The 21,205-nt window shown below is 29.8% G+C and overlaps 4 protein-coding genes across 7 annotated transcripts in view; 2 read left to right on the forward strand and 2 right to left on the reverse strand.

Annotated features, from left to right (window-relative positions):
* The window catches only part of LOC111690192 (achaete-scute homolog 1), a 55,297-nt gene extending 40,962 nt beyond the window's left edge, over nt 1-14,335 (forward strand). For 2 of the 4 annotated variants that reach the window (XM_046950826.1, XM_046950825.1), the window contains exons 3-6: nt 11,788-11,942; nt 12,482-12,662; nt 12,808-13,019; nt 14,012-14,335. In XM_046950826.1, coding sequence (XP_046806782.1) covers nt 11,819-11,942; nt 12,482-12,662; nt 12,808-13,019; nt 14,012-14,139 — 645 coding nt within the window. In that variant the 5' untranslated portion in view covers nt 11,788-11,818 and the 3' untranslated portion in view covers nt 14,140-14,335. Of the gene's footprint in view, nt 1-9,884; nt 11,149-11,787; nt 11,943-12,481; nt 12,663-12,807; nt 13,020-14,011 lie in introns of those variants that run through there. The other 2 variants (XM_046950824.1, XM_023452633.2) reach the window with 2 other exon arrangements.
* Nucleotides 2,904-4,946, reverse strand: LOC111690193 (organic cation transporter-like protein). Its single transcript, XM_023452634.2, has 4 exons — nt 4,841-4,946; nt 4,436-4,778; nt 4,237-4,380; nt 2,904-4,078 (listed from the first exon to the last, which is right to left on the reverse strand). Exons 1-4 carry the CDS (start codon nt 4,857-4,859, stop codon nt 3,112-3,114), a joined length of 1,473 nt encoding a protein of 490 aa, XP_023308402.2. The 5' UTR covers nt 4,860-4,946; the 3' UTR covers nt 2,904-3,111.
* Nucleotides 14,336-14,349: 14 nt separating the features above from the next.
* Nucleotides 14,350-19,092, reverse strand: LOC111690233 (growth hormone-regulated TBC protein 1-A). Its single transcript, XM_023452685.2, has 6 exons — nt 18,608-19,092; nt 18,220-18,510; nt 16,627-16,814; nt 16,119-16,559; nt 15,937-16,049; nt 14,350-15,871 (listed from the first exon to the last, which is right to left on the reverse strand). Exons 2-6 carry the CDS (start codon nt 18,249-18,251, stop codon nt 15,650-15,652), a joined length of 996 nt encoding a protein of 331 aa, XP_023308453.2. The 5' UTR covers nt 18,252-18,510; nt 18,608-19,092; the 3' UTR covers nt 14,350-15,649.
* Nucleotides 19,093-19,255: 163 nt separating this feature from the next.
* LOC111690246 (MICOS complex subunit MIC27) lies at nt 19,256-20,720 on the forward strand. The gene is made up of 3 exons (XM_023452698.2): nt 19,256-19,371; nt 19,450-19,730; nt 19,789-20,720. Exons 2-3 carry the CDS (start codon nt 19,558-19,560, stop codon nt 20,324-20,326), a joined length of 711 nt encoding a protein of 236 aa, XP_023308466.2. The 5' UTR covers nt 19,256-19,371; nt 19,450-19,557; the 3' UTR covers nt 20,327-20,720.
* Nucleotides 20,721-21,205: the final 485 nt, after the last annotated feature.

Here is a 21,205-nt window from a genome sequence, read left to right on the forward strand (position 1 = left end):
AAACATCAATTAAACAACAGCTTTTTTGGAAATAAAAAAATTTGAATACAAATAAATTTGCCAAAAGTTTTGCATAATAAAAATGTTTAAAACTAAGCTCAAATAAGCTTGAAAATATAGACTGTTATTATTCATTATTATTCCTAATTATTTTTTTTGCTCCTCCGTTAAGGCTATTTCGAATATTTGCTTGTGTCAATACTAAATATTTTTGGAAGAATATTTCACGAAATGTTTGTTTCCTTAAGCCCTTTTTCTCATATCAAGTAAACATTTTAAAACACTTTTTTAATAAATGGCATGTAAACAACCGCTACCATTTTTATACCCACCATCAAAAAAGATGGGGGGTATATTGATTTTGTCATTCCGTGTGTAACACATCGAAATATTGCTCTACCTCGTAAGATTCTAAGACGATCTAGCCATGTCCGTCCGTCTGTCCGTCTGTCTGTTGTTGGCACGATAGCGTCCACAAAATAAGAGATATTGAGATGAAATTTTCCCAAAATATATTTTATTGATCAGAAATGTTTGGTATTGAAAATGGGCAAAATCGGTCAACGATTTCACATAGCCCCCATACAAATGTACCCCCCGGAATACTGTATAAATAGCTTCAAATATTCACAAATTCGTTTTTTATGAAGCAAATACCACAAAATTTCGCATAGGTCAGTTTTTTGACGTCTGCAAAATAATTCTGCATTATGGCGGACATAGGACCTTAATTGGCCCTACCCCCCATATAAGGTCCCCTTTAGAAAATGACTAAATAGCTGATTGCTGGCTTAAAAATGGGAATATAGCGATGAAATTCGACACACATAAGTTTCATGCAAGTCGATATCTCTCAACCAAATTTTATGTATATCGGTCCATAATTGACCCTACCCCCCATATAAGGTCCCCTTCAGAAAATGACTTTAACGCTCATTACTCTCTTAAAAATACAAGTATAGCGATGAAATTTCACATAGGTAAGTTTTTTACTAGCCAAAACCTCTTTATGCTATTTTATGCGGATCGGTCCATAATTGACCCAACCCCCCATATAAGGTCCCCTTCAGAAAATGACTTTAACGCTCATTACTCGCTTAAAAATGGGAATATAGCGATGAAATTCGACACACATAAGTTTTATGCAAGCCAATATCTCTCAACCAAATTTTATGTATATCGGTCCATAATTGACCCTACCCCCCATATAAGGTCCCCTTCAGAAAATGACTTTAACGCTCATTACTCGCTTAAAAATACAAGTGTAGCGATGAAATTTGACATAAGTAAGTTTCTTACTAGACAAAACCTATCTATGAAATTTTATGTGGATCGGTCCATAATTGACCCTACCCCCATATAAGGTCCCCTTCAGAAAATGACTTTAACGCTCATTACTCGCTTAAAAATGGGAATATAGCGATGAAATTCGACACACATAAGTTTTATGCAAGCCAATATCTCTCAACCAAATTTTATGTATATCGGTCCATAATTGACCCTACCCCCCATATAAGGTCCCCTTCAGAAAATGACTTTAACGCTCATTACTGGCATAAAAATGGGAATATAGCGATGAAATTTCACATAAGTAAGTTTCTTACTAGCCAAAACCTTTCTATGAAATTTTATGTGGATCGGTCCATAATTGACCCTACCCCCCATATAAGATCCCCTTCAGAAAATGACTTTAACTGTTTTAAAAATGGGCATATAGCGATGAAATTCGAATCACATAAGTTTCATGCAAGTCAATATCTCTCAACCAAATTTTATGTATATCGGTCAATTATTGACCCTACCCCCCATATAAGGTCCCCTTCGGAAAATGAGTTTAACGCTCATTAATCTCTTAAAAATTGGCCCTACCCCCCATATAAGGTCCCCTTCAGAAAATGACTTTAACGCTCATTACTGGCTTAAAAATACAAGTATTTCGATGAAATTTGACATAAGTAAGTTTCTTACGCCAAAACTTCTCTATGAAATTTTATGTGAATCAGCCCATAATTGACCCCCCATATAAGGTCCATTAAGCTCACTACTGGCTTAAACAAACGAATATAGCGATGAAATTTGATATAAGTAAGTGTCTTACAGGCCAAAAAATCTTTATGAAATTTTATGTGGATCGGTCCATAATTGACCCTACCCCCCATAAAAAGTCTTCCCATAAACTTTCTTTAATGCTCATTACTGGCTCAAAAATATGATTACAACAATGAAATTACACGGAAGTAAGATTTATACAAGTCGAGATTTACCAAATTTTATGTGGATCGTTCCATAGTTGACCCTTCCCCCCACATAAGGTCCCCTTTAGAAAACGACTTTAGCGTTAATTATGGGCGTAAGTATAGCGAATATAGCGTAGAAATTTGACATAAGTATATATCTTAGGAACCAAAACCTCTAAATCAAATTTTATGTGAATCGATCTATTATTGACCCTAGCGCCCATATAAGGTTCCCTCCGTGTAAGCTAATACTATTCCTTCTATAGCAACCGAAATCTCTCTATCAAATTTTATGAGGATCAGTCCATAATAACACCACCCCATATAAATTCCGCCCCAGAAAATGACGCGAAAAATATGAATACCGCAAGGCAACTCGACATAAAACAATTTTGATTTAAAATCTCTCTACCATATTTTATGACTTTAATGCTCCTTAATGGCTTCAAAATACAAGTAGATCGATGAAATTTTAAACAAATAAGGAACTGAAATCTTCCTACAGACTTTTATGAGAATTGGTCCATATATGTATAAATAACCCTACTCCCTATAAAAATTAGCACTGTCAATAGTAAAACCCCCATTATTGGACATCTTTCAAATGTTACCCTGATGTTCTCATTAATATCGATATATAATAATAAAATATTCAAAATATCAAAGTTCGTTTATATGGCAGTGATTTGATGGTGGGTATAAAAGATTCGGCATAGCCGAATATAACACTCTTACTTGTCTACTTTAATTTTATTCATTTCAACAAAACATTCACATAAATTTTAACTGCATACTAATATTTTAGATAATTAAAAATCGTTCGATGACCATTTAATTATTTATAATTTTGTACATAGTTACACCTTAAATATGTTTATTCGTTGCGTGCCTTTTTGCCAAACTTTTCACCATCCTCTATAGTCTCGGGAAGTGGAAATCCTCTTGTTTCTGGCAGAATAAAGGTTAAAACGGCACCCATCAATGAAACTACGCCAAAAATCAATGGTGGTAAAAAGCCATATAAATCTGCTAACTCTGAAATAAACGGTGCCAACATGGAGCCAACACGACCGAAAAAAGAACACATGCCTACTCCATTTGAACGTACTACAGTTGGAAATATTTCACCGGCATAAAGATAAACATTAGGAAATGTAATGGCAGCACCAACCAGACCCATAGTTGCAAATGCCACAACCAGAACCGAACTTAAATGCTGGAACATGGCTATAACCAGTAAACCAATGGCACTTATAAAATTTGAAATGATCAAAGTCAGACGGCGTCCCAAATATTTCGTCATAAAGACACATATTATGGTGCCCGGCATGCCGAGAAAACCACCAATGGCTACATTCAAAAATATATTTCCAGCCAGTTTGGAAATATATTGGGAGACACCAAAGTAAACAGCACATACGTTTAACCACTGAAAAGCCATAATAATAGTTTTCTTGCGCAGATTAGGCGAACGAAATAAGTCAAATAGAGTTCCTTTTTTAGGAGGAGCTTTAGAGGATAGGTTTTTGTAGGCCTCTTCGATTTCAGGCCTTATACGTTCTGTAGGTTTTTTATTAACTCGGGCGATTTTCTCTAACAATGGAATGGCTCTTTCGAGACGACCGGTTGTGAACAACCAACGCGGCGACTCAATGCAAAGACATATATAAATCAGATATACCACCGAGAATGAGGAATAACTTAGATTGAACCACCTCCAATGTCGCAAAAAGTACGATAACAAAGGTAATGAGGCATGACCCAAATTAAAGGGAATCTGATACAGTATCGATATTATCTCACGTTTACTCACACCAATAATTTCCATAATAAGAACAAAACTGAAATAATTGAAGAAATATTAAGTAGCATTTTCCTAATAGAATCCTCGGGGAAATAAAATATGCTCCATTTTTCACATTTTCTTTTGATTAAAGACAACTTCGATTTGTGAAATATGGAATATATTTGATATATAAACAAGATTTTTTTCTTTAACCTGGTTGTCATGGTACCACCGGTTGATAAACCAGCTAGAAATCTAAACAGCACATAAAACCAAAACCATTGGGAAATACTAACAGTTACACCTGTGATCAATTGTAGCACACAAGCAATTACAAACAGAGGCCTACGTCCATATCTAGTTATAAGAATAGTAAAATATACAAAGATTTAATGTACATGATAATACTTACTTATCCGCCAAAACTCCGAATATAATATTACCAAGCATTATACCAAACATGACCATCGTCTGTGAAAAACTAACCCACGATTTGTTACCACATTCAAGATCGAACTCTGTTACTATGGTCTCTTCAAAAACACTACGATCGTATTCAGCCTTTTTGCACTCTTCACTACATGGATCTACACCTGCGGGATCAACACAAGTATAATTTGTTGGTGCAGCCAAGAAAACATGTCCTACTTGCACCCAACCAGTTGGAAATTTTGATAAAAATATCAGCATACAAAACCAAAATTGATAACGTCCCATATCTCCCAAATGTACAATAATGGGATCGATCTTCTTCTCTAAAAAAATTTTAAGAGATGAAAGTAATTATAATTAATTTTTGAAATCATTATCTTCTTACCTTCAGCTTTTGGTTCCATTTTGCCAGTAGAATGAATACAAATAATAAATAAAAAATAATTAATAAAAAATAAATTGACTTTTGAAATGTGTATATTAATGAATAAGCTTTGTTCTATTAATAATCAGAGGTTCTACAGAAAATCGTTGCCGTTCCAAAATTTTTAATTAATTCTTGTTTTGACTGAACGAAACCTGTATATGTACATATGTATCTTGTACTGAACGAAGAGATATTTATTATAATTTTGGAATATAAATGCATTATAAATCAGCAGTAACATTTTAACATAAGAGCATCGCACCATTTATAAACCCTAGGGCTCTCTTCACATTTTCCTTCTACCCCCATCCGATTCAATGTCTCTCTTTCTGCTATCCCTATTCTTCTCTTTTTATTACAAGAAAAGCTGTAATCACGGATGTTGCAGCCACCTGTCAAACCTAAAGGCCTAAGAAACCTAAAGCATGATAGAATATCTATATGTTACTTTCAGGTTTATAGTTTTTTGGACTAGAAAAATGAAAATAGATTTTTCACTAAATTTTTTTTCTGTTTTCTATTTGTTTGACGACACTGTAATTTATTTATCTTTAATTTTTGCAGAATATAAAGGTTTCATTCGCTCTCTCATTCTTTACTCAACCCCTAATTATAAACTGAATTACATGATTAGCCATACAAAATTTTAGCTGCGAATTAGACAAATAATATTACAAACGTACTTCGTGTAAACTTGGTATTTGTATCATATTTGCGATTACAAACATTGTTTTCAATAACGTTATCGGTTGCAACTTTGCTTAAAAACATAATTTATTACTAATAAAACTTTAACACATACTAAAATAGCTAAATATATTACTGTTTAAAGTTTTAAAACAGATTTTTTAAATGTAAAATGTGCTTAGCAAAGGCACTTTTTATTGGTTTAATTTTATACTGACGCAGTGTGTTAGATATGTCTCTGCTATATTCAGTAATGATGTTTATAATGAAACATAGATGGCGCAATATTATTCTTTAACAATATTTTACTTATTTGCTTCTAATATACAAACATGTTTATTTTATTAAATTTCTTTGTAGCCTGAACAAGTTTTGCGGCGTTCAACACACAAACACGTATTTCTGCTCACGAACCTCCCCCTGGCAGGTTAAGTAAATTATTTAATATTTAATTAATCCTGTGCCAAAATGAAATAAGTATTTAGAATATTCAATTATCAAATTTTGCTAGATTTTCAATTATTTTCTGAGATAATACCTTATATTCATTCACCTAGTAGGGATTTACTTCATTTTTCAATTTTAGAAACTATTTCATGACACCAATACGTGTAGGACTAAATTTTTTCGAAATCGAAATATAAACGACCCATATACAAAAACTAAAATGAAAACAAGTAAGAGTGTTATATTTGGCTATGTCCACTATCAAACCGTAGAGGGCTATGTGAAAACGTTGTCCTTATTTCAATACAAACAATCATTGCCTTTAAGAAATATTTGTGTCAAGTCTCTAGCTTTTTCCGTTCGGACTCTATCGTGCTTTCAACATACAGACAGTCGGTTGAACAGACATGGCTAGATCGTCTTAGAAATTAATAAGGACCCAGAATATATATACCTGTGTGGTTCTGCGATCAATATTTCGATGTATTACAAACGGAATGACAAAATAAATATACCCCCACGAATATTTGTTCCCAAATCAAACATGAAATCCACAATTTAGGGACAAATCTCCACATATGGCGACACTGCATTGAGTGTGAAATATTTGTAACGCGTATTCGCAAAAGCATCAAAACAAACAAATAAACGGACATATACCATTTTAACGTGTTTTATTAATTGTTTGTCCATTTTCTGAATATCTACATACGTTTGTACATAATCATTACAATAGGAAGAAACACAAAAGTGTGACAGGGATAGCACATCACCATTGATGCTTCTGCTTTTAAGGACACGCACACATGTAGTACTAGACGTTTGAGTGTTTGTTTATGTGATTTTGTCAGTGCGTTACGCCACAATTAACCACAGCTATTAAATGCAAAAGTAAACACGACTAATCGATATACTCCAGATCTTGCTTAAAAGGGTGGGAATTTTTTAGTTTGTTATGTTTTATTTGCAATATTTAGCTAAACTATAAAAAACATGTAATGGGAAAATAAAACATTTTTTATAAAAATTTTAGTTAATCACATAAAAAAAGTCGAAACACAGAGGAAACCGAAGGAATGACCTTAAAAACCTCCATCACATAAAATGTTCGTATATAGTGGCCTAAAACTAAAAAACGCATTTTTAGCCTTTTGTGTAATACCTTATGAAAGCATAAAGACACTAAAGTTATTAAAATCAGTTATGTCGTCTTAAAGTTCAATCTCTCGACTTTAAAATAAAGGTTACCCTCTGTCTTATCTTCATTATTGTTAAATCTTAACTTATATCTTGAAACAACTATAAATTTGAAATGGCCTCAAAACTTATTGTTCCAAGCTTTTTTTAAGATATCTTGTAGGAGGAATGACGGAGGTTAAACCTGTATTTTTAAGTCAATATATTGGACTTTCAGATGGCACAACCGATTTTTTCAATTATGTGATGTTATAATGATATACATATAGTCAAAAGTGGTAATATTTTAGTTTTTAGAACATGATATCTCTAAAATCGGAAGTGATGTAGAAATTCTGATGTAGAATGAATAAATAATATTTGTAGCAAATGTCAGCCTGCTAGCACTTATTATTCGGACATTGTCTATATTATATTAAAGTCTAATAATTAATATATGGGTTAAGTTTTGTGGGTGTATTAACAAAACAAACAATATGTAAATTTTCAGAAAAAAATCTTGGCTATAAATTTATAGAACACTCTAATTGAAAAAATTATAATCTTTCAATAAATAAGGATTTTTATTTATGTATTAAGAGGGAACATTAACATTATTTTTATTTTATTCTTAAGAAAAATTATTTTATTTTATATACCTAGTCATTGCCCTGTTTGTATGTGCTTTCTGCTTTTGACAGATTTCAAATATGGCTGCCAGTTTTAGCATCCAGTTAAGCACTCTCTGCCATTTAGACCTTGAAAACAATTTTGGAATTGTAATATTGAAATCAGTATGGGGTAAAATAAACTAAAACGTGGCCAACTAAAAGATAAAAGAACTCCAACAACAAAAACAAAACAAACCAAATAAATTAAAAATGAGTTGGTCACATAGTGCTTCAAATAAGGCGGAGCTAAAAACTCTGCCAATAAATTTGCTAAATGTTTTAAAAACAATTTGGAAAATAATATTTTCTAGCTTGTATGTACATATGTATATCCAAACTTGTATTGTGATAGCACAATCATTGCGTATAACTTTAAAAGTTTCAAATTTTAATATTTAAAATGTTTATATTTGCATATAAAGGATTTGAGTTAATTGCTATAATTTGACTATAAAAGATCACAAAAATATTTCTACACAAATATTTCCCACACTTTGTTAGATGCATCTTCAAATGTTGCGACAATTAATTTAAATTACCGTTACAACCATTTTACACTTCATTTAATGTTGAACTAAATTCACTACTCTACTTAACACTAATGTTTATTAACCACCATACCACACACAAACGCAGAACAAATTATCACAAGGACATACTATATGCGTATATTCTCTTAACAATCTAATTCCACGGCGGTTTGTAGCAAAAAATCAAATAAACGTATTAAAATCTCAGCACCCTTTGCAATGGCAATTGTTAAAATTAAATTATTTTTATTTTATGATCGTCAAAACAACAGAAATTAGCTACGTCAACGAGTGTGTTAGGATAAGCATCGCTCGAATCGCCCACTTCTCCTCCCCCTTTGCTGCAGAATTTGACTTTCATCATATGCTCATCAGAAACACACACAAACACAGAAACAAGCACATTTATTTAAGGACGATCAAACAAGTTCAAATGAGTGTGCACAACAAGGAACGCGTGCCCGGCACACGTTCCCAAGATTGAAAACACACAGAAACACAAACAAATTTCCCGAGGCGAGAAAAACCACTGTAGTCAAACAATTGAACAAACAATATGTTACGGAAACAAACCTTTTCATTACCAGTCATTTGCTATGTACAACTAGCCGAAGGTGCGCGTTCGTTCACCAGCTCAACCAACAATTCGATAATAAAAGAGAACTAGAAATAGAAAAAAACATGATGACAGTAATCTTACATTTTATGTAGATGTATCTCAATGATAAACAGTTAAAAAAACAACCCTGAAAATAAATATATCTCCTTAACTGAGAACGAAAGAGACAGACATAGAGAGAGTGATTCTGTGATAATTGCTAATACGACATATTCAAGTACAATCCTGTTACAAAAACAATGTTAAACATGTATTTTGCGATTATTTCCAAATAGTTTATAGTCATCATAGAATTCTTCTCAGGGTCTCTTTGTAAATTCTACTCCGCCTCCCCTTTATTTCAACTGAATGATGTTGTTCCGGATTTACTAGGCCACAATTAAATTATCGCATTTCAATAACAATAAAACCAACAAACAAACAAACAAATAAATACGTTGAACGATTGTCAGCACTCGTACAAACATCGGGTTAAAAGTGTACTTATTCCTTGGTAAATAATGGAATCTTGTTTTGCCTTTAGTTTATTGTGTACGAGGTGTTTTAATCTCCAAGCTATTTTTTCTATGTGCAATTTTGTTTACATTAAAGGTGTGTGGGAAATACAAATAGGAAATTTTTTTGATCAAATTAAAATTTAAAATGGAAATATCTTGTAGATTCAATAATCAAATGTAATCACGGATTGTAATGTTATAAATTGTATAAATTATTTGATATACTTAGTTACTGCTTGCCCGTTAGTATTTGTCGAGACAACATTAAAACGATTGATTTTTAATTGAAATATTCCCCTTTGACATGATCATCTTATTCGATCTTTCTTGATATTTTGAATTTTAGTTCAATTTTGATATTGAAATGTTTTTTAAATACGAATGCTGTAATTTTTCCCTAAGAACATATGTAAGTGTATAACCGTTTTATATAAATACATATTGTACATTACATATATATTTTTAAATTTACATATATTTCCAATAATGCTGATCTTGTCAGTCATTAATACACAGCGACCAATAACTCATATAATATACATATGTATGTGGTTCGACAAATAAAATCGTAAATAGGGTTCAGGCCAGATTCGGATTCGGTGTAGCTCAATTGCAAAATATGAGACACTTTAATTTTCTGTGGTTTTTGTTTAACATTCTAAAACATTGAGGAATAGTATATATGTATGTATTAACCGTAAGCCATTTTACTTTGCATGAACAGGAGCTCTCACCGTTTTTGTATTTTTTACATATAGTAATAATTCATCAACATAGTAAACATTACATAAAATAGTAATAATTCTATTAACAAAGTCATCGTATCGTAACAATTTGTTGTTATTTTAAAACGAAGAGTAGAATATGAAACTAAAAAAATTGGATTCGAAATAAAATGTCGAAGAGGGATTTTGAAGTTAGAATGACCCTTTCAAAATCTAGAGAAGTACTATATTCTCGTCTTTAAGCTAGTAAGTAACATATCGTAATGAATTTAGGTATCTCATTTAACGTGCACACCTGAAATTATCTGATTTCACTGCACTTGGTAAGTAAAGAGGCTGCTTTCGAGGCTGATTAGAACATGAACTTCATCGAAAACGAAGTTGTCCGATTATTAGTAATGGTCAGCATTATGACATTTTCAATATTTTTTAAGATATTATAAATAATGAAAATTTTCGTCCTAGATAACTCTTTGAAATTACTTTGTAATAAGTAGTTATTTACTAATTTTTTTTATTAAATTGGCTTATAGATTGTCATTATTAACAGGCTATGTGAATTAGTGGGTTAAATTAAGTACAAATATGTTAAGGAACAAGGACCGCCCCCTTTCGTTTATCAACTGCGAATGAAAATAAAGTACAAGTATTTGTTGCTGTATAAGGGATGAAAATCCTTATTGGAGTATGAGTGTTAAGTGTTTTTATTCTTGTTGGAATATAAAATTTATGTAATTGTATAAAAGCCAGAGTATACCCATGAGATGCTGTTATTTCTTAATAAATCCTATTAGAGTGCGGTTGATAATTTAATAGAAATATTTAAATTTAAAATTGTGAAATCTTTTTAAATAATTTAAATTAAATATGTCGCGTAATCAATTGCCAGATTCATCATCATCTCCTCCAATAAGGTTTGTAACTTCAGAACAAATTAAATCGGGACTCACTTTAAAATAATTTGCTAAATTTGAAAAACTAAATTGCAAAATATTGGAGTTGTATGCACGTTGATTTACGACAATATATTTGTATTAATGATATGCAATTTAACTAAAAGTGATTTAAGAAATTGTGTAAATAATAGTTAAAAAACTATATTCCAAAAAGATAATAACACAAAAAATATATAAATAATATTATGCAAAATACATATTATTTCAATTTATAAAAAAATTAAAAACCTGTCTTTCAAATAAAGCTTTTCAAATAATTTTTTAAACAAAATTATGAACGTTTTATACATTTTGTTAATATGTACAATTTTAATAAAAACTAAAATAATTAAAAAGTCTGAAAATTTACAAAATGTATACAGTTAAATATTTTATTAAATTAAACTAATTCCAAATTAATAAAAATTTAAACAAAGTTTAGCTCATATTTTTTAAAAAATATTAAATTTCTAAATTGAAGAGTTTTCAATAAATCGATTCCCTATTAAAAATGTCAAAAATCAGATTATTTTAAACTAAAACCTCGAAATCCGACAAATGTTTACTAAAAAATATAGGTTCAAATAATTGTGTTTTTTTAATTTGATCTCATTGCAGCCATTTGTCTTTTCATAATTTTGATGATGACATGATAAATGAATTGCCATCATGTGTATATGCGGGTGGTACTGCCGTCGGAAGTGGAAGTGGCAATTTACGGATGAGTTCAAACTTTAGACAGATACAACAACAATATATGCAACAAGGAAATGGTAAGAATTTGATTCCACAGAATAAGTTTATCTGAATTTGTAAAATATATCAATAGCTTTGGAAATAGAAACAATTGAAGAAAAAATCTGCCGGAACTACATATCGATGACTCCAAACTAAAACGTTCTGTGTTCTTAGATCTTTGTATTGGGTATATTTATGAAAAAATCGAAAGCCAAAGCAGCTAGTGCTTTATACTTTATTTTAATTGTAATTAAAATTTTTTAAATAAATAAAATAATATTTATGAAAAGGCATTCGGTATTGAATGCCCTCATCTAAAAACGCAAATAACGACAAATTTTACTTGATCATGTATGCGATAATTCGGCCCCAGTAATATAATTTTCCCATATTTTGGATCTAGATACTTTTTATACAAATTAAATTTTATCGGGGAATAAATTACGGATTTCGATAACAACATTTAAAACAAAATTTTTATATATTTGGAAAAATTAGCTCCAATTCTTAGATATTTATATTGACCACATAAACTTAAATGAAACTCATTTATAAATATACATTTTCTTTGCAGAAAATATGTTAGACTCTTCAACAAATATTGGTCTAAACAGCAATAAGAACAACAATTCATCTTTAATATGTGGCAGTCCAAATGCAGGTAGCAGTTCATACAATTCTGTCCCATATAAAATACAAAGACAACAGGCAAACGTACGTGAGCGGAAAAGGATCCAGAGGTCGGCACCAACTGGGTACAAACTATGATTTCATTATTATTTTATTATTTCTAATTACAGTACATACTATTTAAAACAAATAAGATATCGTTTTTAAAACTGAAGGCTTTAATGTGTTTATTAACAATGCATTTTCTTATTTTTATTTTAAAATTTGCAGTAGTATCAATTCAGCATTCGATGAATTAAGGGTACATGTTCCAACATTTCCCTATGAGAAACGTTTAAGTAAAATCGATACTTTACGTCTGGCAATTGCTTACATTTCACTGTTGAGAGAGGTATTACAATCCGATTACGATCCTTTAACGTATGTAGAAAAATGTTTACGTGGAGAAATAAAAGCGGACAGAGCTAATTGGAATACAAGTGGTAAGTTAAACGAATATACTATGTGACTACTTAAACTTGGCAAATCTAATACAAACAGTGAATAAGCAAATAGAGAAATGAATTTTGTAAAATTGGAATTCCACAACACACTAATACGCGAGTAAAATAATAAGTCCGGTATTTATTAATAATTTCGTAATTTTCCAACAAAATTTCCATTGTTCGTAAATCGATTACCTAACATATAGTCAAATAAGTAACAATTCAGCTATTCCGATCCTTATAGGCCCGTCACCATATCAACGATAGAAAAAAGATATTCCAATTAAAAAATGAATCGTAAGCAAACAAATTCCACTTTTTGAATTGGAGAATCATTGCACATTCGTATTTTGGAGAATCATACAGATATATAGACGGACATTAGCTTTGCCATCATACACAAGACTCCCAGTCTAAAAGTGCAAAATTGTAAAACTCTAGATATTCATTTTTAAACGTAATCGGTTTTAGAAGTTTACAAAATTAAAAAAAAGATGTGTAATAACTTTTTTATTTTCTTATTTTTAAGATTGAGAAAAAAATTAGGAAATAGTGAAGAAATAGACATTTATATTTAACTCCTTTGGACAATTTTTGATAGGACCAAAAAGTTGATAGTTACACTCATTCGAATAAAACCCTGTATGACCATATTGTACAACTTTGACCCCCTCCGAAAGTTCTTGACCAATAGACCTGAAAATGTTTGTTTGGTCTACTTTCGAAAGACATCGATGTGAAAAGTTGGGTCACTTGACATGTTATTGGACACATGTATATAGAAATTTGAAACGAAATATCAAACATTCAAAGTATCTTGTTTGAATTATCAATAAGAACTGTTGTCAAGTATAGAACTTTTCCGCCTATAGCTTTTCATAGATTTATATATTTTTCAGTAAATATGTTAAAAATGCAACTATTTTTTTTTTTTTTTTTTATTTTGTACATACCTTCTTTTAATTCAAGTATTCATGTATTCGTTTCAGATTTAACAGCGCGTTTATCATGGATTAATTGGGAAAATCTCGGCGTTCATCCAGGCAGAAGAACATTGCTGACTTCATTAGCACTATCTTCAGAGCCAATGTGTGGAACCCATTGTGGGGCTCCTTAAATACATAGTCCAATCACAATACTTAATTTTGCTTCGTTAAATTGTGTTCTTATGATTCACATTGTCTTCCAATTAATTTATTTAGAATTATTGTTTGAATTTAAAGTTTTATGTTTTTTTATTTGTTTTTGTTTTGCTTTTACTTATAAGACTACTTAAATATGTATGTGTATGTATAATTACGGTTTACAATGAATTAAAGTATAACAGTTTTGATAAATAATATAAATTTTTGGTTTTATTGAAGCAACAAATTGTTTCGTTATGTCTTTTTTAAACAAAAAACACAAATACTAATACATAAATATACACTTTGATTAATTAAAGTAAGTATGTTTGCATGTATTTCAATTACAGCTAAAACAGAAAGATACACAGAAGAAGCAATATGTATATTTATTATGTTTTTCACTTGGGAAAATCTTAAAAACAATCATAAAAACATAAAACTTAATGAATATTTATTTTATTACTAATTACTAATATTGTACTTTAAAAGTCATTTACAGTATCTAAGCCTTTTTTGTTTATATGCATTTCTTCTCTTACAACTTATTGGCAAATAAATAAATTAAACAAAATTCTAGTTTAAACACAACAATTAACGAATACAATTCTTCAATTTGGCCATAAATACTACATCTCTATGTATGTGTAGTATAACAATTATTGTTCATTAAAATATTAATTTGGCTGCTATTTTCTTTTGTAACTCTTCATCATCTAAGGCAGTTATAGCATTTTAAGAACACAGCTACATAAACATATATGTATGAATGCATTTTTGTTTCACATTTGGCTAATATTTAATAAATAGTTAATAGTTTTTTTTCATATTTATATCTTTATATTTAATTGTAAGTTTATAAAAGATTACGCAGCATTATAAAAAAAGCAGGATTTAATTTAGAAAGATATTAAACGCTTAGAAGCTAATATAATACTTATAATGATATCCAGCTGACGTAATTTAAAAATTTAAAATGTTTTCATAACTAATAAAAAAATATAACAAATATGCACACTCTTAGCATATTTCAAGTAGTTTTAGAAATAAGATTTGTTCGCGCTGTTTTAAGAGCAAATAAAAAATATACAAATAACAAAAAAATATATTGGATTTATTTTTAAAAAGTTTTTGTTCCATAGCAAGTTACTAAACTCAAGTATTTAATTCTAAAAGCACACACTTCTATTTTTGTTAATAGACTAGCAAGGAAAACATAAGTAATTATAGATTTAGTTAATTTAAATTAATCTTTTTAGTTTGTTTGCATACCGAAATACAAGTTGTATATATCAATTCCAAAACAAGGAAAATTTAAAAACCTGGACAAGTTTTGCTTTCGATGTTAACTAATAATAGGATCTACATTCAAAAATACTTACATACATGTATACACAATACATACACAATTAAGTAAAATATATGCATAGTTACTATTTGTTTTTGCGGATTAATAAATATTTAAGATTAGATTATTGCCCAACAATAAAATCATGTTGCAGTTTAAGTGTTGTTGCGACCAACACATATTTTACGTAGACTTTCCAATTCACTACGCTTCAAGCGTAAATTAAACATAGTCTGCATAAATGTATGACAGTCTGTAACAATTTCGTCATGTATTAATGTCTCCCGGAAGAAATTGGCCAAGGCGCCGATATCATCAGCTGCTAAGATGGCGGCTTTGTGCGTAATAAACATGGTCAATGCAACTCGAAAAACAATCTGTTTTAATGACAGAGATATTCATTTATCTTTTAATAATTTGAAATAAAAGTGGAAAAGCTTACCTTGTAGCCTTCGGAAAAAACACAATCCCATATGCGTAAAACGGTTTCAGCAGGAAGAACTTCGGCAAAAATACAAATAAACCATTTACTAGCAATAACAGCATAAGGCAGTCCTAAAATGTAAACATACATATGTACATTAAACTAAAATCATAAAATGTTTTCGATTTCTAAAAACATACCCAATTTTTCAATATGTTTGTTTACAGTTGGAACTCGTCGTATAACCATCTCTTTAAAAACGGCCATATCTCGCAATAAGTTTGCCATATTTTTGGTGTGATATTGTGGTACAATATTTTCCACCATGTGCTTTAACAGCCAAAATGATTTTTCTTCGTCATCGGTAACTATGAGCAATAGACCAGCTATATAATTTAAACCTTGACAGTATCCCACTTCTCGATTGTGGTGAGCATACGCTATCAATATGTTGTACAAACGCTCTTTTTTCGTTTCGAAAAATATATTGTCAGGGAAAGTTCGAGGTAGATCTATTGATATGGAATCGCTTATTTCTTTTTCATATGTCATATTTAATAAACTTCTATAGAGATCAGGTGAGCGTTGTTGCAGCGTATAAGCACCAGATATTTTCATCCAAACATCAGGACGGTAGGGACCTAGAGTTTAAATACAAAAACTATCATTTGAAATTTACTATGACAGAAGAGTATAAAATGAATTTACCTGGAATCCCCTTTCGTATGTATCGTTTTAGTTTAGAATTTATATTCGTGAGATCTGTGTTCTGCTGCATAAGGGCTTCCCATTTTATACGTCTATTGGCTAGCGTTTTCAAATATGAGGACATAAACAGTTCATATGATTTGTAATCAAAATTTTCCGGACGTTTAAATCCATATTCGTCCACATCACTAAAATAAATAATTTTATTTATATCAAAAATAATATTGTTATTATTACATGCAGTATTTTTTATATTTGCTTCATATCTAAGTTATGTATACTATTTTTTCATATTTAATTTTTTATTATTTGTTGATTTATTATAATAATCTACAATAATACGAACTGTGGATTTTTGGATAACATTGCTTCTAATTGATGTTCATCAAAAGTTAATGAATTATCTTTTATAAGTTCACGTAAAATGGTAAAACACTGCATTTTCTTGTTTTACTTACTCAATTATAAAATATAACTAAGAAAAATACATATTGTACAATATGGATATACGTTTATGCTTTTTTAATAGTTTAGTTTGTACTATACAATTATAAAAATAAAGTTATTACTCTTATGACTATAAATAATTGTGGTTTTTGATGTACAATTGAATTGAGGCACAATATAAAAATATGTTCGAAGTAATTTATTAATTACTCTTGTAGTATATTTAGGACCGAGTAAAAAAAGTAAAAATTAAGTAATTTGGAATTCTTTGACAAGTGTATAAAATTTAGATATGGTAAATCTAAGTCTAAATCGAGTCTAATAAAATTTAATTTTAAAATTATAAAATTTCAAAGTGTGTACCATTTTTTATTCAATTTAACTTATTTTTGAAACGACAAAAACCTTTTTTATTATATCGGGGGAGGGGGAGTTTATTGGCTTATCATTGTTAAAAAATAATTTAAATATCTAAAGCATGTGTGTTAAATACCTAAGTATATACGTACGTACATACATATGAACATTAAAAAATTAAACAAATTTTCATTAACAGTAACTTTAGAGTATAAAGTCTTTTTATATTTTATTTATTGTATTTATTTAAAGTGTAAATAAATAGTTAAGCAATAGTAAGTCTATGTTTAAATAAAATTGATTTATTACCCAATAAACAAAACGACAATATAAAGATGTCGAAATGAAAACAACTGAAAATATTGTGCATTTGGCTCAAAATTAGTGAAACAAAAAATATAATATATTAAAATGTTTGTTTTAATTAATTTAAACTTAAAATAATGCAGTGTTAAAATATAGATATTCGGTGTACTGGGTATATAATTCTAATACTATTTCAAACCCTGTACATAAAAGAAACCAATTTCACAATTTCTTCTGTAATGCAATGAATACTGTAAAGTTTACAGTGTAAACTATAAAAATTATAGAATGAGAATCAAAGAACTTAAATAGAATATAAATTAAAATTCACTTTTAATTGCTGTTATCGAAGCAGACGACAAAATTAGGTGGGTGATTTCCGTGTATAAGGTTTTTGTTACAATGTGTGTTATATGACGCACCCTCACGTAAAGTTTAAAACTAGTCGCTTATCCAAATAAAGATTATTAACTAAAAACTTACCTAAATTTTGAAGAAGTTGCGGTGTTAGCCATAAGATTGTTTTTTTATAAGGTGCTTTTTTTCTTTTCAAAATAAATTACTTAATCGGTAAATTGACTGAGTGTTTGATTGATAATTAAAATCAATTCTTTTAAAATATCTTAGATAACGAGTTCGCTTAGTATATAGGAAATGTTAAATGTAATCCTCTACTGCTATTGTGATTCGATGGCAAAAATTACCACCATAAATAAAAATTAGTATAAAATAACACTTTGATGAAATAAAAACCACTCTTTGGTAATCTTAAATCTGTAAATAAAAGACAGTTTGTCAAAGTAGTGAAAGAATTGCAAGATCTAAATATTTATCTATAAAAGAATCGCGTAGGATGTTAATTTATAATTACCTTTAGAAATTGTTTCAGATATTTATGTCCTGTGTGGGGAGTTGTAATGATTAAATAAAAATCCAATAATTCACTGCAACATTTTTAGTAAGTTTTCGTTGAATGTTATAAAATTATATTACTTTTTTCAATTGAAACACTGACCGACCGTGCTACCGGCTAGTGTGTTATTAATTATAGTAGTAATTTTTTATATTCTTTTTTTTTTGGTGGGAGTATTTCTTTCGTTCATTTATTGCTTTTTGTATACACTTCTTCCACTTCGAAGTCAAATTAGGCATTAATTTTCAATTTGTTTTTTATTAAATACGTCCGATTTGGCTAATATGCATTTTGTTGTAGTTTTTGTATACTTATCTAAATTTATCATAATTAATTTATATTGTTTATATTCTTATTTTTAATTAATTAAACCAAAGAGTTTTTTCTAAAGAGAAGTATGCAAAAAACTTCGCCGACCAAAATTAACAACGCCGTCACAAACTAAACGTTTCGGTGGAACTGCCAAACAAAATTATAATAGAGTTGCCAAGATTCTACATATTACTCCATATGAAACACCTTGTTGTTTTTATTTTGATCATATTGCAATAAATGAAAAAAGTGAAATTATTTTTATATCCACTACTAATAGCATGCAATTTGTTTATTGATTTTTTAAATTCTTCTTTTTCACGTCAAATACAATGCTGTGTTTATATTATGTTAACAATTTTATACTGGCAATACCGTTCGAGAGAACTGTCATTCGTTATGCAATTCAGGTGAAAATATAAAAAAAGTTGTATTTAGTATTTTATTTAATTGATTAAAATTTTTTAATATTTATTTGTTAAAACCAGTTGCGGGTCATTTGGAAGCTAACAACATAAAATCGTTCATCTGTGCCTAGTGTTTGGAGCTTAAGTGGTTGAAAAAAATTAAATATAACAATAAATACTCAATACATAATGTTTCGCAAATGTGTTACTTTGCCAACATCAACTTTGTTGGCAGCTGTCGCTGTCCAAAATGCTGGTTCTGGATCTGAATCAAAAAAAGAGGAGTCTACAAACAGCTTGGCTCACTATCAGTGCAAACCTAATGATTTGCCTTTATACGCTCCTTTGCATTCATATAATAAGTAAGCAAATCATTAAAAAACATTACGGTCTCAAATAAAATAGTGTTGCTATTTTCAGGCCACAGAAAAAATGTCATACAAAAGTAAATTCTCCGGCTCGTGATGCAATTGAATCTGGTGTTCGAACTGTACGCACGGAAGTTCAAGCCGGCTATTATTTGTTGTCTAAACAGAAAGAAACTTTTGATGAGTATGTTCATCAAGCTAAGGAGCAAACACAATCTACCATAGATTACTTGAACCAACCTCATAACCTTATGCCCAGAACTGGTGCTATAGCTATTGGTGGTTTGTCCGGTTTTATATTTGCTGCCCGACGCGGTTTCATCAAAAAAGTTCTCTACACTACGATTGGTGCTGGTGCGGTCGCTTCCCTTTGCTATCCCAGACAAGCTGAACAATTTGCAACGGAAGCTCTCTTCGAAGCTCGCAAGGGTTATGCTATTGCCTACAATTTCGTTAAAGGTGTTAAACCGGGCGACGAAGTACCAGTCGAACCCATTACCAAATTTCCAACTAGTTTGGAAGATATAAAATTCCTAGCTCTTGATTTATACGATGAAGCTAAAGAAGCTTTATTCCCCGAAAAGAAATAAATTCGACTTGTCGTTAAAATCTAATCCTGTTTAATCATGTCATAAATTTGTTCGACGAAAATTTTTAAGTAAATAGCGAAATGACGACAAAAAATAATACTGTGTTAATTTATTTAAAAAAAAGGTCATTAGGCAAAGTGACTTCTCGAGTTGTATTTAAATTAAGAAAGAATATAATATCATAAAGCTTTCTAACATAACAATAAAAATATAGATCAGTGATAACTTTAAAATGGTTTAAAGTCGACGAAAATATTTTTAAAATACAAAGTGTTTGTAAGTATTAATGTTTGCAAAATTCAAATAAATAGTAAAATGGATCGATGCTGAATGTTATTCTTCTTTCATTGAATAACATTCTACGCTTCACCAAACTTGACTGAAATGTGTAAAATTATCGTTTTAATTTAGGATCAAAGACATCAACTACCAAAAATTTATTGTTGTTCCAAGTAAAAAGATATTTCTGATATCACTCATTTATGTTTGATTGACTATTCGATTATTTTTTCACTAAAATACTATCATATATATTTACTTCCCTTTTTTAAGTATAAGATAAAATAGAGCTTCAAGTGTATTGATTAACTCACTGTGTATGATTTGTTTATGATGCACAGACATTATTCATTAAAAAATACTAAAATGAAAAAATTCTTTTCTAAAATTGGACCTGATTTTCACAAAATATATTGGAAATGGTAAAAAATGTGTGTTTTAAGCCAAATACAATTTTGAATTAACGTATATAATTTTGGAAATAATCCAGGCCACGAAAGCTTAGCATATTTAAAAATGTTATACATACATACATACATACACAGATGTATTTTATTAGTTATTATTACAAACACAATTCTCTCTGAAATAATTTAATGA

This window comes from Lucilia cuprina, chromosome 4 (assembly GCF_022045245.1).
Source record: "Lucilia cuprina isolate Lc7/37 chromosome 4, ASM2204524v1, whole genome shotgun sequence".
In the NCBI taxonomy this organism is placed as follows: Eukaryota; Metazoa; Arthropoda; class Insecta; order Diptera; family Calliphoridae; genus Lucilia; species Lucilia cuprina.